Genomic DNA, 16,814 nt, shown 5'->3' with positions numbered 1-16,814 from the left:
AAAGACCTAAATATTAATGGTGGCCTCGAATCATCACGTCGCCTTGGCATCATCATCCACCTTGACGCTATTGGTAGTTGGTGTAGGTAGGCTAATTTGAACAGGGTTTCCAGGACTAAGTTGCTTCAACCATAGCCTAGCTGTGTCTCCATACAATCTTTATTGTTATAAATACAGCCCAAGGTTCATTTGATGCAAATGCTATTAGATAAGCAGTACATACTAAAACCATAATAAACTTATTATTATCAAACTTATAAACTTATTTTATTGATCTGTATTCGCCAAAAGAGTGCTCTATTATAAGTGTTCAAGTATAATTTAACTTCAAGGTCTGATATAGAATTGTGTATTGAGTTTATGACAGATAATGAATATTTTTCAGAAAGGTCAGACACTGTTATTTTATATTTACCTGTTTGTTTGGCTAATATCACAGCGTAAAATAGCTCTGGTCACATTGCAGACGACACAACAACAGATTCAGTGTGGTAAACCGCTGTCAAATTTACCTTAATCTGACTGATCATCATTTTTTTAAGCCTATATAAATACACTCTTGAATCTTGAGTTTTACTTTTATTCTTTTGAACCTATTCCTCACTGATTGCGAAATAGGTTTGAGATTAATTACGTTGTAAAAGCTAAGAAAGAAACTCTTTGATTGACTTTTTGATTCTCATTAATGCATCTCCAAATTTTTGTTTTCTCAATCAAATTCACACACTTAATAATCACTCAAATTCAAATAAAATATACTATCTTGGGCAAAGATGGATACAAAACTATCATTTAACCATTTCTACTAAATAAAATGGTATTTTGAGCAAAGTAAGTATGCTAAAATAATCCATTAATAAAATAATTCTGTTTACTGATGGTAAATAAATTATCAATTTAAAAAAATCATAAATATGCCACAGTCCTAATAAACATTCGTATTTTAAACCAGCTGTGAGTATTACTAGTAAATGGCTAAATGAACATTAAATGCTTATGAAAAAAGTGTCTTTAATTACAAATTATGTATACACATGATTATGAAAAATGCAGAGTGTTATTATATACACAACGTATGTTAACAAATATTAAAACATATTTGTACTTGGAGCAAATTATTATAATGCAAGTTCACTAGTACATTAAAAACCAATCTAAGTCAACCGATTTCGCTCTTTGAGAGTTATAAGTATACAAATCTATTTCTAAATCAAAATTCTACTTCTAAAATACTTTTATGTTAGTATCATGACCAATCCCCTTTAATCAGGTCTGCCACTTTCTCACCAATCATGACGATGGCGGCGTTGGGATGGCCAGAGACGACGGTAGGCATGACTGAAGCATCAGCGACTCTGAGGCCTTCTACACCATGTACCCTGAGAGTAGGGTCCACTACTGCTGAGGAGTCCCTGGCAGGACCCATCTTGCAAGTCCCACTGTAGTGGTAGGTAGTCCCTGTGAGATGTCTCATAGCACATTCCCTGTACGCACGAGAAGCAAACTCATGTTGACTACACCCTGGGACCTTGATTTCGTGGAACTTTGCCCCAACATTCCTCATAGCTTGAGTATCAACTAGCCTTGAAATAAAATCATAAACCTTAAGATACGTTTCAACATCACGCTGATCAGTAAATGTCCCTGCAATAATCTGAGGGTAGGTATTTGGCTGGTCACTTTTCAACAAAATTCTTCCTCTACTGTACGGTCTCAGCATCGAGGCAAGTAAAATGATTGTATAGTCCATTTTGTTGATATTTATAAAATCGGCCAATAATTCATCTTTGAAGTTGAACGATTTTTGTAACATTAGCTTAACAGAGTTTGTGTTATTTTTGGGGTTGTAGCTTTGAAGTAGCTCCATGTTAGGGTAATCGTCTGCGTCTATATTTATGAAGGCTGCGTATGGGAGGCCCGCACTAGATAGACTGCCCGGTTTTTTAAAAAGAAAGTTGAATGTGTCTTGATCGTTAAATGGAGAAAACGTAATGCTTAAATTCAACGTCAAAGCTATAGTGGCCATTAAGCTGTGGTCTTGAAGATTCTCTCCAACTGGTAAATTCTTTATTACTGGAATTCCTAATTCTTGTAAGTGCCGCTCGGGCCCTATACCTGAGAGCATGAGAAGTTGTGGTGAATTGATAGCTCCAGCTGATACAATGATTTCTTTTTTCACTTTTACTTCAATAATCTTACCTTCTTTGTTCATAAGGTGTATTCCATAAACCTTGTTGTGTTGAATATCCATTAATATCTTGGTAACAAGTGAGTTTTTGGAAAGAAATAGGTTTCTCCTATTTTTGGCAGGTGTTAGAAAAGATTTTGCAGAAGAGCATCTTCTTTGATCTCTTATGGCTCCTGACATTTTTGTAAATCCAGAATGATTTTTTCCATTGAGATCTGCATTGAATGGGTATCCGATATCTGCTAGACCTTCTGCAACAACTTCTATAGCTTCTTTCATTTCATTCTCAGCCCATGAGCCAACCGTCAGCAAACCATCACTATTATGGAATATTTTAGCGTCCTCCGTTGCCCAAATCAAAGGATCGTCCAAGTTTTCTGATTTCTTGAAGTACGGCAAGACCTCTTCGTAGCTCCACCCTTTGTTTCCCGCAGCTGCCCAACTGTCAAAGTCTTTCGGATGTCCTCGTGTATGCATCATGTAATTTATAGTACTCGATCCACCTAAAACCTTTCCTCTTGGCCACTTACATTGGTTCCCTACCATTCCTAGACAGTTTTCCTCGTCAGCATCTGTTTTGTACTGCCAGTCGACTTCAGTATCATGTAGAAACGCAGCTAGCGATGGAATCTCTGACGTCACAGGAGGGTCTCCACCAGCCTCTACTAGTAGCACTCTCCAGTCACCCACCTCTGACAGCCTACTTGCCACTACAGATCCGGCTGAACCCGCCCCTACCACTATAAAATCAAACTGTTCCTCATGTCCCACATTGTAGTGTGGCGGGTAGTCATTGGGGTTGGCTAATTCTAACTCTGCTTTATGTATACTCGAATGAAGGCTGGTCAAGAATGGTTCCATAGCTCCGTAGTTTTTGTCAAACGACCTCTTGCATGAATTTTCATTACAACAGACAGACTCATTAGGAATATAGTTTACCTCTGGCTCTGCTGCAGTGTCTTGAGAGTTCAGAAAACTGTAACAAGAAAAGTTCCTGTTTAGTGTTAAATATTTTCAACGAGTTATTCAATGTACGAGGCATTTATTTAATTAGTTTAACGTCTAATGATCTCATCAGTTTACCTTTTTACTGTTTATAAGAACTCAAATGTTACTAAAATATACTAGGCAAAAACTTCATTGAACGTCATGAAACTGGAGATCTTATTATTCAACAATCTTTACTTATAACTCTTCAGAAATCACCGTTCACGTGACTGCAAATAACATTTAAAAGTCGATAGTTATCCCAATCAATGAACCACCTTAACATTTAAGAGTCCCTCCCATGGGTACTCCCGGAGATGACAACTTAATTAAAGTTAATTACATAGTATTCTATGACAGTGATACTCTTTAGATTTAAGTTTGAATTTTATAGGTTTTAAAAGATGAATTATGTTGTGAAGACAATATTGTTGTAGTATAGTAACATTTTAACGATCATAATATTTTCTAGTTGCTACTGATTTTAAACCTGTTATAATGAATAATAAATAATTAGATCGATAACTGATGAAAACAGGCCATGTTGAATCTCATGAGTTAATTATTGATGGCTAAAAGTTAAAATAAATCACAAATGTTAAACCATAATTGTTACGGCAATGGGGGGGGGGGGGGGTATTTCACAATTTTTTTAGAACTATAAGGACCATAACACATGGATTGTAATCAAAACCTGCTTTTTTCGTAAAATCCGATATTTTGTTACTTTATGGGGGTTTTTAAGGGAAATAACATAAGTTACAATAACTTTTGTACGTACTTTATACGGAAATGGGATCTGTACCATTTTGTAAACAATTTTTACGACCATAACATACTGAATTTAATCAAAACTGGCATTTTTCTAAATTCCAATTTTTCGTTTTTATGGGAAAATAACATAAGTTACAATTACTTTAAACCCGTATTTTTTTCGAAAATGGAATTTGTTTCATTTAGTTCAGAACTTATAGGACTATAACATACTAAATCTCTATCAAAATTGTTTGGGCCGTTTTCGAGAAAATCTGATTATTTCATTATTTTATGGGTTCTTTTGGAAAAATCACCCTTAAAAATAAAAATTTAAAAAAAAATGAAAACATGCCTGGAGATATAATGCATTAGTACCTACGTACCACATCTCGTCAAAATCGGACGACAGGTGTACACATCACTTCGAAAATCACTTTTTTGGGTTCACCCTTTTTGACTCGGAAATTTTAACGAAAACAATACTTTCTCTATATACTATGTACAGGGTGATTGATATAAGTGTGCCAGCCGTTTTATTCGAAATCTATAAGAGTTATAAAAAAAGTTAAATAGTAAGTGCCTTGGATTTTTTATTTAAAAAATTGTAGTCATGTCGGAAAAAAATATTTTAGCCGCCATTTTTCCAATATGGCCGCCAACTTTGATTTTTCTTATGGATTTTATGATGTATTCCTGTAGAAAATGTAATTTTAAGACGATTTTATTCTTGTAATTTTTTTTATAAACCTAACCGTTTCAATGATAATAATGGCCTAAGCTGTGAAATTTTGAATATTTTTTTGAATAAAACAGCTGGCATGCTTGCTTAGGCCTTTATCGAAACTCTAAATTCCAAAACTGTAACCATTATTATCTTAGAAACGGTTAGGTTTATGAAACAAAACAAGAGTAAAATTGTCTTAAAATTACATTTTCTACCGGAATAACTTACATCATAAAATACAGGGTGTTCCATAAGAAAAATCAAAGTTGGCGGCCATATTGGAAAAATTGTGGCTAAAATATTTTTTCGAATTGACTACAATTTTTAAATAAAAAATCCAAGGCACTTACCATTTAACTTTTATTGATATCTCTTATAGTTTTCGAATAAAACGGCTGGCACACTTATATCATTCACCCTGTATAGGGGGAGAAAGTAAAATCGACCCATTAAGATGGTTTGAGTCCTAAAAGCTTAAAGTATTTCTTAACTTGGTCATATGAAAAAAAGATTACATAATATTGTCGCTCCATTACAGGTGTGTAGTAGTAAACTTAAAATTATAACATACTAGGTGAAACCCGTCGAAATCGACTGTTACTGTTGATGTTTCAAGCAAAATCACTAAACCATCAATTGATGATAAATAACTCAATTTTTAAAAACAATTTTGGTTGTTCGTGATACAGCAACCTAAATTAGGTACGTCCGATCATAATGATCAATAACTGAATGAAAGCTGGTATTGTACTGAAGATTCTTCGATAAAACACATAGGATTACTTGATTAGAATTGAATAAATATAATATTTAAAATTAAATTCCATTTTCTAGAAATAATCAAATTTATGATTTGTGATTTAGTAAAAAAGTAAAGAAAGAGTATCTTGAACTTAACTGATTTAGACCATCAATATCTCAAATGAAAGCTTTTATTTCTAGGTGTATTTTAAAACCAGAACATATAAAATAACTAATGTAAATGGAGTTACGTATCATTGATTGCAGAAGAGTCCTATATATATAATAAATAAAAGAATACTAATTCTTTTATCAATTTATTAGTTCCAGGAAAACTAAGTTAATTCATATAGATAGTTGATTTTGATATCTGCAAAATGCAGGTAAATTAATTAATAATTCTCAATTCGATCAGAATTCAGGCAACATTGGCTAACATAGTTTAGGGCGAGGAAGTAAAATATATTAGAACATTTCTTAGCCTACAAATACATATGTATATGTATATGTGAATTATAGGTACCTGACTGCTAGAACTAGTCCTACAAGCCTCGATCCAACCATAGCGCCAGTCACTGAACTACTATCACTTATTTTACTGAGGCCTTGGCCGTCACTTGTAACCAACATAAACAGATGAACTCTGTGAAGGCTGGTCTGGTACGTCGACCTTCCCTCTATTATCAACGCTGATAACCCAAAAACCTAAACCAATAAATGGGCCGATATGATGTGAACTTTGTTTCCTTATTCGGGAAATTATTAGACGACAATGGTAAAACCAAATTGCATCATGTAAACTACGTTTACGTAGGATAAGGTATATGTTAAGCTGGGAATGTTAGCGGTTTTTAGGGATTAGAGAAACTTAAAAAAATAAACCTTTTGTTACCTTGTGTTTTTTTTTTAGTTTGAAGAAGAGAGTGATTATACTGTATAATTAAGTTGAAGATAAATATACAATTTAAAGATAATACTGACAAACAGCTCCAAGCTTACTTATGAGATATCCAAAGCTTCTTGTCAATTGTCAATAGCAACTCAATGGTCGAAATAATTCTTTCTTAAAGAAATATATTTTATTTTAACTTTAAGTAGCTTAATGGTACCTATCTCCAACTCAAGTATTTTAAGTTGCAAACGTTGAATAAAAATACATTTTATAATTTGTTTATCACTAACTTATTTTTCATAACAACTGCAAGGTTCGTATTAAACTTAGATTAATTCTGTCTTGAAACGACTATCGGTTGTTTGGACATAATTAAAACTTCAGATTCAGACTGAGGCTTACAAAGTGTCACAACGATATCCAAAGTTACGAATAATGTCCACAGTATTTTTGCAAAGTTTGATTCAGAAAACAAACTGTTAACGCTTCAACTAATCTTCAAAATCTTAAGTTTAACTATCTGTTTTCATTTGTAATCAAAAGTTTCCGATCGATTCCTTATTTTTTACTTTACAGTCGTTGACTTGCATTTTTTGACCAATTACTTAAGTAATGCTTTCATTGAAAATCTACGTTTGTAGTTGATACATCAGTGACATAAGCGATAAATTAGGATAACTTAGCGTTGATACCAATGGACTTTACAACCATAACACACATAATGCTCAATCCCTGCACTAATGTATTAAAGACATGACTTTAGGGTAAAAATGCTGTACTTCAGTTAACTGTCCTCTTAAAAACATTAGTATTTCAATAAAACTTAAAAGAGTTATTGGATCTTTGATTGAAATTGAGTTATATAACATCTTACCTACTAGTGTAATGTACCCTGTTAGTAGTCTATCGAGATCAAATGTAAGATTTAAGACAATCAGATTTAATAAAAAAAAACACATTTACCTAACCAGTATTTATTTCCCGAAATATTTTTTTCTCACATATAGTGATAAAAATTATTCTAACTAACCATATAATATATCTAAACTATTTTGCCTGAATTACTATGGAACGAATTATGCCAAATGTAGCCTAAATGGGAGACACAACTAACAAAATAAACTCTTTTGTTATTTTTATCGTACAACTCTAATACTTGAATACACTAAACCTTGTTGTAAACATTTTGAATATCTTCAACTGTTGGGTATTTGTATTTAAGCTTAAAAAAACATATTCTCAAATCAATTAAATTATTATGATGGTAATTACATTTCTAATCTAAGCAATTTAAGGTGCAACGTTAACTACAGTGAAAAATCTCTTTACACAGTCAAGTAGATTGATTGTGATGTTTAACTCTTAATTACAATTTAAATTAAAGGTTTCCAGCGTTCCAAAGGCCTAATGTTCATACTGAATCTCATTCCACGAGTAACCATTGTTTAATAAATATAAATTCATTTCAAGTTATGACATTAAACTGATTCATTAATCAATTAACTGTAGGTTTGGTTTTCTTTCGTTTGATGGATCGTAGTAATCAATAACCTTTGACTGATTGTGAGCGATCGTCTGTACAGTTTGAATGGGTCAGAATCGTGGTTCTGTTTAATCTGTTTATTAACGCATAAATTAATCTAATATTTCGTTAGTGTTACAATTAACTAATAGAAGAGAGATAAGGCAGTGAAGGCTATTCTAACACGTGGACTTTAATCACGAGGAAAATCATTGTTTTAATGGAATAACACATTCATACCATTAAAATACTATATGATGGTATTTTAAAAGCCAAATTGACCGATTTCAACTCACAACTACTAGAAGCATATTTCTATTCCATATGCTATTTTTTTAGAGTCCCTTGGTCGTGTTCGCTATTCATTTAGAAGTGTTTTGATCTATGTTTGACATTCATGATTTACTTACCTTACAAAAGGCATTGGAAGTTTCCTGCTCGAGCTATCATGGTTAAGACATATACACCTTGTAAAAATAATTGATATACTTATTAGGTATATATGACAGAAAATGTCGATTCATTGGACTACAATACTATAGAGAGTAAATAAAACACGTATGTTAAAACTAGAAATACATTTACAAATACTATTACTCACAATACGGTAAATACATGGAAAAGGTGGTAAGTGGATCATACTATCAACAAACCATTACCTTATATAAACTGATCTTATTGTTATTTCATTTTATGTTTCAAAAATTTACAAATACAAAATTATAAAGCAAATTCTGTGTGTATATGAAGATGTGCATTAATGCATAACATGTTTGAAATTTTAAGGAGACATGAATATAACCTTATTAAGTTTCAAAATAAGTTTAAAATACGATAAACTATGAGTAATTTTAGTATTCACTCTTTTGTAGAACAAACCAAGCCTAACGAATGGTTCTCTCATTCCAGACACCTTATCTCAATTACGAGGGTCCACAGTTGGTTTCGTACAGACTGTAATGACCAACAAAATTAGTTCATTCTCTCTTTAAACTGAGGCAGAAAATATACTTTAGTGGCTTACATAAATGAACCTCAGGCCATGACAATAGCTTAATAGAATTACTAAAATGTGACTTGAAATCTGTTATAGTACAACAGGTAGAACAAAAATGAAAACTGTTGTGTTCCAAATTGTTATAACTGAAGAAACCGAGCTTTCTTTACTCGAATAAATTTATTTCATACCAGATTATAAACACAAACATCATGGGCCGTAACAATATATTGTTTTCAAAGAAAAAAACCCTTCAGTGATTGTTTTTTTAAGATCTCAATATCATCAGACGATAGTTTTTAAGTGGTATATTTTGACTACCCTCTCACAAATCCTAAACAGTTTAAACTTGTTGACCTACGACTAATGATAACACGCAAGCCTAATTATAACCTATCACAACAATGTTGAAGGAGCTGGTTGTAACGAAGCTAACAACAGTTCGCTTTAGACTTGACGGTGTTAGTTAGATCGTCAATTACGTGGTTACGTTAATGCCATATTGAACATTGTATATTAAGGCAACAAAGTGAATTTCCTCATTTAGTTTTTGTGATTTTTTTAAGTCTTACTCATCATAATTAAACACGGGAGAAAATGGGGCTACGCATGAAAAAACGTTGTTTGAAATTGAGGACAAAAAAAATAACTGGTTGAAAACTTGTTTATACAAGCTAAATCTGTTACAGTTTACGTTTCCAATGACAACGCATATTGAGTGTCGTGGTCAGCGAACACTCGATAATCCATCATCACAATACAAGCCAGTAGATGCACCGTGAAATGGACAAACTTTGTCCTCTGTTGCCAGTTAATTAATACACAGGTGGCACCCCGGCTCTTGCTGACCCACCAACACAGTGACGGACTAAAGGTTTGAATGGACAGATCTTATTTGCAATGAAATACGTTTTATTACTGTTATACAAATAGTAGAGTCCCTAAGCTCAAAAGCTCTTGAGGTATTACTAGTGGTACTATCATTGAGTACTATACACTATGCAGGGTGTAAAAAAAACCTTTACAATTTTACCAACCTCCCATCCTCTTTCCGTGTAACATATAAATTTTCCAAAAATGCCCCATGAAAGAGTGACTAAACAAGTTATAATCGGTACTTTCCTGTTAAAGGGAACATGCATTATTATCGATGATTTTTTTCTCGATAAATCGATATTAACAAATTGAAACATATCAGCTGACAACTACGATCAATATTGTTCAGTATCAACAAACAATAATGAAATGAAACTGTTCTAAAAAAAAATAACCTAACATAACTAACCAAACTTGCTGTGTAACATTCCATGTTTAACTTGCCTTTTCTGTTATCAAAAGGAATTTTTAGATCGAAATATCGAAAAAATCATCGATAATAATGAATGTTCCCTTTAACAGGAAAGTACCTTATAATCAGTAGCAGTTTTATCAGCTGATTGGTAAATATTGATGCTTGGTAAACAATAACGATTGATAAGTCTCGCGGATAGGTCATTCCCAAACCACATGATTTGCCATATCGGACCAACATCTTAGCCACAAAGGTCACCAGATATTATTATCACATGTGACTTCTTTCTGTGGGGCTTAGTTAAAGACCGCATCTATACCTGTTAAGTTTATATACCAAATAGTAATTTAGACAAAGAAGCAGGCGAGCGTTTGCTGGTAACATGAAATGATTTCATAGCCTGAAATTTTTATTTTATAGCTTTAAGTGGAAAATGAAAGTTTTATTGTTGTTTGAAGCTTTAAGTTTTTTAGCGAATTTCCCTATAGGGAAGTAGCTATTACCGTAGGTCTCATGGTAAGACCTAGGCCCGGGACCGATTTACTTTTTCATTTTGATGTCCCCAGAGGCCAAAAACACCATTCGTTCAAATTTTTATACATTGTTTGTCCATCCGCACGATAACTTGAGTAATTTTTGTCCGATTTTGATAAAATTTGGTTTGAAGGTGTAAGGCGGGATAAACTCGAACGAGTTCGCGAACCAGCATGATCGGACTATGGGAACGGGGGTTTTATGGGGTAAAAATAAGTTTTTCCCATTTTTGACCAAAAAAAAAAATAAAATTTTGCAAAATCTTTTCAAACCATTTTGTAGAGCTTAAAAAAACAAATAATTTAGTATATTGAAGTGTTACTATGCGCCTAATGGTTACGGAGAAAATTCCAAAAAAATGTAAATTTTGAATTCCCATGTTATTCTTATGGAGAATGAGTAAACTGTTGTAGTTTGCTTGTTTATGAACATATTTTGATCAAATTTGGAAAATGTTTTTATTTCTTGCTAACTATTAACATTTTACATAAAAAAACACTTTAACCCTCCCTGTTGCAGCAAACCTAAGTATTTGTTAAACTGATTCAATTTAAATAGGGAATAAATGTGATATTTTTAAGGAGACATTTTAGTGTAAATCCAATCAGTCAAATGGAAATTCGCTTAGTCTGCAGGTTTGCTGCGGCGGGGGTATTTAATGCTTTATCATTTTCATACTATTAAACTTACCGCTATAAAATACACATCAAACGAAAAAGCAACTCAAAGAGTTAATGCCTTCCAAAGACACATCATTTAACAAAATCGATCCAACAGAACTGTAGATTTAATTGTACAAAGTTAAAAAGTAATCTCCAACTTTTTTTACCACTAGAAATTTGGAGGCTACTTGACGTTTTTGCTAATAACTTTTAAATGGTGAGGAAATCGACCAAAGTGGAAGGTACTATTCCGAAAGAGAATAAAATTTCCTACAATCTACTATTAGGCATTTTTTGAAAATACTCAAGAAAGGTACAAAAAATTGCCTCAAAATGAAAAAAAAAATTGAAAATCCCCGTCTTCAATGTAGACAGTAAACATAGCAAACATTAAATTTCACACTTTTTTATTTTAAGCCAAAGTTAGGCTACATTTATTGAGTATTTTCAAGATATGCGTAATAGTATATTGTACGAAATTTTATCCTCTTTCGGAATATAACCGTCCACTTTGGTCGATTTCCTCACCATTTAAAAGTTATTTGCAAAAACGTCAAGTAACCTCCAAATTTCTAGTGGTAAAAAAAGTTGGAGATTACTTTTTAACTTTGTAAAATTAAATCTACAGTTCTGTTGGATCGATTTTGTTAAATAATGTGTCTTTGGAAGGCATTAACTCTTTGAGTTGCTTTTTCGTTTGATGTGTATTTTATAGCGGTAAGTTTAATAGTATAAAAATTATAAAGCATTAAAAATGGGTCCATCATTTAGAATAACCCTGTATATTGATTCAATAAAGTGAATCTCCCATTTTGATTTTGTGATTTTTAAAAGTCTTACTCATCAGTTAATAATTAAACACGGGAAGGAATGGGGTTACGCATGAAAAAACGTTGTTTGGAATTGAGGACAAAAAAATAACTGGTTGAAAACTTGTTTATACAAGCTAAATCTGTTACAGGTTAGGTTAGGTTAGGTTAGGTTAGGTTAGGTGCCCATTTTTATTTATGTCGTTGTTTCCAATAACAACGCATATTGAGTGTCGTGGTCGGCGAACACTCGATAATCCATCATCACTATACAAGCTAGTAGCTGCACCGTGAAATGGACAAACTTTGGCCTCTGTTGCCAGTTAATTAAAGCACAGGTGGCGTCGGCTTTTCCTAACCCACCAACACAGTGACGGTCCAAAGGTTTGAAAGAACAAATCTTATTTGCAATGAAATACGTTTTATTACTGTTCAGTTATACAAATAGTAGAGTCCCTAAGCTTAAATGCTCTTGAGGTAGTGGTACTATCATTGAGGGTGTAAAAAACCTTTACAACTTTACCAACCTCCTATCCTCTTTCCGTTTGACATAAGTTTTCCAAAAATACCCCATGAAAGAATGATTAAACAAGTTATAATCAGTAGCAGTTTTATCAGCTGATTGGTAAATATTGATGCTTGGTAAACAATAACGATTGATTTATAAGTCTCGTGGATAGGTCATTCCCAAACCACATGATTTGCCATATCGGACCAACATCTTAGCCACAAAGGTCACCAGATATTATTATCACGACTTCTTTCTGTGTGGCTTAGTTAAAGACCGCGTCTTTACCTGTTAAGTTTATATACCAAAAAAGAATTTAGAGAAAGAAGCAGGCGAGCGTTTAGTGGTATGAATTGTCTTATTTTAGGTCGTCTATGGTCCGAACTGCAATTAGAGTTGATTATTTGCATGCAAATAATGGAAAACACATTGATGTTAGGCAAATTCCTTATGTACCAAAACTTTAAATGATTTCCTAGACTTAAATTTTTATTTTATAGCTTTAAGTGGAAAATGAAAGTTTTATTGTTGTTTGAAGCTTTAAGTTTTTTTTAACACCCTGAATACATAATATAAGTAGTAATAAGGCATTGTGTACTCAATATTGGTGACTAACTAATCTAACCTCACACTCTAAACTAACTCAATGTTTGTCTGTCTGTGGGGTAGTTAACGACCAGAATATCAACAGCCTCAGTGTAAAAGTGAAAGCAGAGTTTGCTCAATATCTAAGCAAAGTCAACTATGACAACTAACTATGACAACTTACCACTACACTCTAGATTGCCTCATTGTTTGTCTGTCTGTTTGAAAGGTGGTTAACCACTAGAATGTCAACAGTCGGAGAGCAGTTTATAATGAAGGCAGTGCCAAATATTCTAGGACCCATTCCTAAAGTCTGCAAACCTGCAGATAAAGTAAATTTCCTTCACTGTGTTAAACTGTTGACAATGACTGTTATGTCTGTTGTGTTGTATTACTGTTGATAATGTAAGACTTATTTTGAGCACAGTTAATTTAGTTCATTTCAGACCTATATTTCATCCCAAGGATTTCTTCTGATGATATTTTCCTTTCTATACCATACACGGTTATGAAATAGATAATCAAGATGTGTACGTATTTTGCACCTAGATTTGATATTATATTTGAAAACAGCCCTGAAAACTAGCCTTGATCTAACCATTATATAACCTTTTACGATTTATATTAATTAAGAACCCATCGCCAATCGTTGTTTAGATTTCCATTCCTCTTATGATATATCTAATTACTGCAATGATCATGATAGCTGTGTCGTCACAACATAGCCACAAGTAACACCCCTTGTCTATATTGATATTGTATCCTGCCATCATGGTCGTCTTGGAGCCCAATTGTTGTATATGACGGGTCTATTTCCGGCTATTGTCTATATTGATATTGTATCCTGCCATCATGGTCGTCTTGAAGCCCAATTGTTGTACATGACAGGTCTATTTCCGGCTATTGTCTATATTGATATTGTATCCTGTCATCATGATCGTCTTGAAGCCCAATTTTTGTATATGACGGGTTTATTTCCGGCTATTGTCTATATTTTATATTGTATCCTGTCATCATGATCGTCTTGTAGCCTAATTATTGTATATGACGAGCTTATTTCCGGCTATTGTCTATATTGATATTGTATCCTTTCATCATGATCGTCTTGTTGCCTTATTGTTGTAAATGGCGGGGTCTTTTCCGGCTATTGTCTATATTACTTTAAATCTACTGTTTATCGATTACATAAAGTTGTGTATATTAATTTTGTTTCCCACCTTTTTTGATGTTAGACGTTATTGATGTTAGGTAAATATATGTTCGATAAATTATTTTTTAAACCTTAGCGGGGTTTAGATGCTAAACTCATATGCCATTTTACGCTAAAACAGACAAAACGTTTAAGTACATAAAATTAACTAAATAAAATTTGCACAGAACCTAAAATTACAAAATAAGTCGCGATAATAATGTTATGTTGAAAATGAACTAAGCAAACCAAACTGTGTACCTGTTATTATTAGTTAAAAGCATTTTCAAACATGTTTAAATAGTACTATATTATTTTAATGCAAAGACAATAACTAATAGGTTTAAATAATTACATATAGTACGCAGATACATTAATTTATTTAGCATAAATATTACCTAATGTATTCCATAAACAACCATCAAAGAGCAAGAGTTCACTATTTAACATAATTAATCGATCATAAAATTGTTATTTCGTGAAATGCTCAGAGACTCAAAGATATTTCCATATAGATAGAAACATTCCTCAGAAAAATCGTAGCCATCATAATAACGATGAAGCTCCATCACCATCTCTTTACAATTAATATGACAACGAACACTCCATTTTGTGGAGATTTTATATTTAACATTAAGTTGAAAACTTCCCTTGGATTTTTTTCTAAATTTAATAAGCAAATTATTTGGAAATCGATTGTTTGAGTGATAAAATGCACATATGATTTATATTTACCAAATAATACTATGAACAAAAATAAGAAGTTATAAAATTTAGAGTGGGCGGTTCTTAACCCTTCTTTTGCAGTATATGTTTTCAACTTACACTAAATTGCCCGTATGAACACGATACTATAAGCAATATAATTAAATTTCCACCCTTTTAAAATATGGATTTGAACTTAAGAAACAATTTAGGCAGTGCATGATACTTATGATCTCATATGCAATGTTTTATGCCAATATTCTCAATATCATTTCCGAATCCCTAGTATGAATTGATTATTCCGTTTGATTTCACCATAATTACTATCGTTTCCGATTCCACAGCGTGACATGGTATTTGGTATCATTCTGAAAAATAAATACAATTAAGATGGATTCTAACATATTCTGTATCTTTCCGAGATACCCATTATTGTTTCAACATATCCAGTATGTTGTACTGTATCCAGTGTTTTTTTTAAGACAGTACTCAGCTATATTTTAGGTTAATTGGTATAAATTAAATCCATACGAGTTCAGCATATTATCATTTCAATATACCCAGAACTCCAGGATATAAGTTACATTTAAAGATAACTTTTTAAAATTATGAAGACTCCGCATTATTCCAGGATAGTGAATGCCATAAATAACACTAAAAAAACCGATCAACATGATTCCAGAATAATTACTATAATTCCTAAAATACCCAATATTAAATCCTTGATAATCATTATGGCTCTAAAGGGGTAAGGCATATCCCAGGAAAATCACTATGTTTATTAGGACTCAGCATAGTCCAAGAATACCGGGTTTAATTCCAGGATAAGGAAAGGCGTAAAACATAAAAATATAAAATCCGTACGATTCTTGGATAGTCATAACAAATCTAGAAACGTTACCATGAATAAACAACCGATACCCGATAAAATTCAGGGATATTGAGTATGATTCTAGGTATATATATATATATATTTTTTTTTTAATTTTTTGTTGTTGTATACATCAATGAGGGTAATATAAATAAAGTAATATAAAATAAAATGTTTTTAGGGTACTGTGGTATTTTGATTTACTTAGTTATGTATATATATATATATATATGTATATATGTATGTATATATATATATTCTAGGTATATCTCAAGCAATATGTCGCTGTAGAAGCATTGAGTGTAAGAGCGACTCAGTAGATTGATGTAATTAGTTCACAGCTAACATAGTTTATCGAGTGTCAGGTGTAATATATCCGCCTTTCTACTGGAGATGCAGCTACTTGATGGTAAAATACGTTTATTTAATTTAATTATGTATTTATTTGATTATTATTATTAACGTTATATTTTCACTTAAATTAATCCTTTTGTGCTGACTGACTTTTTCAAAATTCTAATTCAAACAACATACTATCTAGGTAAACATTTTTGTATAATTTATATTGAAAATTATAAAATATTACCATAGCTAACATTATAATTTTATTATTATTGTGCTTATAAAGTAAAAAACAAACAAAATATCACAAGCGCCAAAATAATAAGGTCATTTCCAAGCAAGACTTACTAAGTGTTTTGTAGGGCAATTGGCTTATTTTGGTATTATTTTTGTATTATGTCTTGATAAGGATGTTAAGGCCATAAATTAATAATATTGATATTGGAAGGAATAAATATTCAGATCAAAACACTACATTAAATTGTATTGAATGTATGGTATTATTTATTTC

General features: G+C 32.2%; 1 protein-coding gene across 1 annotated transcript; it reads right to left on the bottom strand.

Annotated features, from left to right (window-relative positions):
• Nucleotides 1-921: 921 nt before the first annotated feature.
• LOC128994694 (glucose dehydrogenase [FAD, quinone]-like) lies at nt 922-6,002 on the bottom strand. The gene is made up of 2 exons (XM_054419419.1): nt 5,920-6,002; nt 922-3,164 (listed from the first exon to the last, which is right to left on the bottom strand). Exons 1-2 carry the CDS (start codon nt 5,958-5,960, stop codon nt 1,247-1,249), a joined length of 1,959 nt encoding a protein of 652 aa, XP_054275394.1. The 5' UTR covers nt 5,961-6,002; the 3' UTR covers nt 922-1,246.
• Nucleotides 6,003-16,814: the final 10,812 nt, after the last annotated feature.

This window comes from Macrosteles quadrilineatus, unplaced genomic scaffold (assembly GCF_028750875.1).
Source record: "Macrosteles quadrilineatus isolate MER2022 unplaced genomic scaffold, UCM_ALF_1.0 Scaffold_5__1_contigs__length_97177068, whole genome shotgun sequence".
NCBI classification, from domain to species: Eukaryota; Metazoa; Arthropoda; class Insecta; order Hemiptera; family Cicadellidae; genus Macrosteles; species Macrosteles quadrilineatus.
Note: the sequence above shows the minus strand (reverse complement) of the source record. Positions and strands in the feature narration are given on the sequence as shown.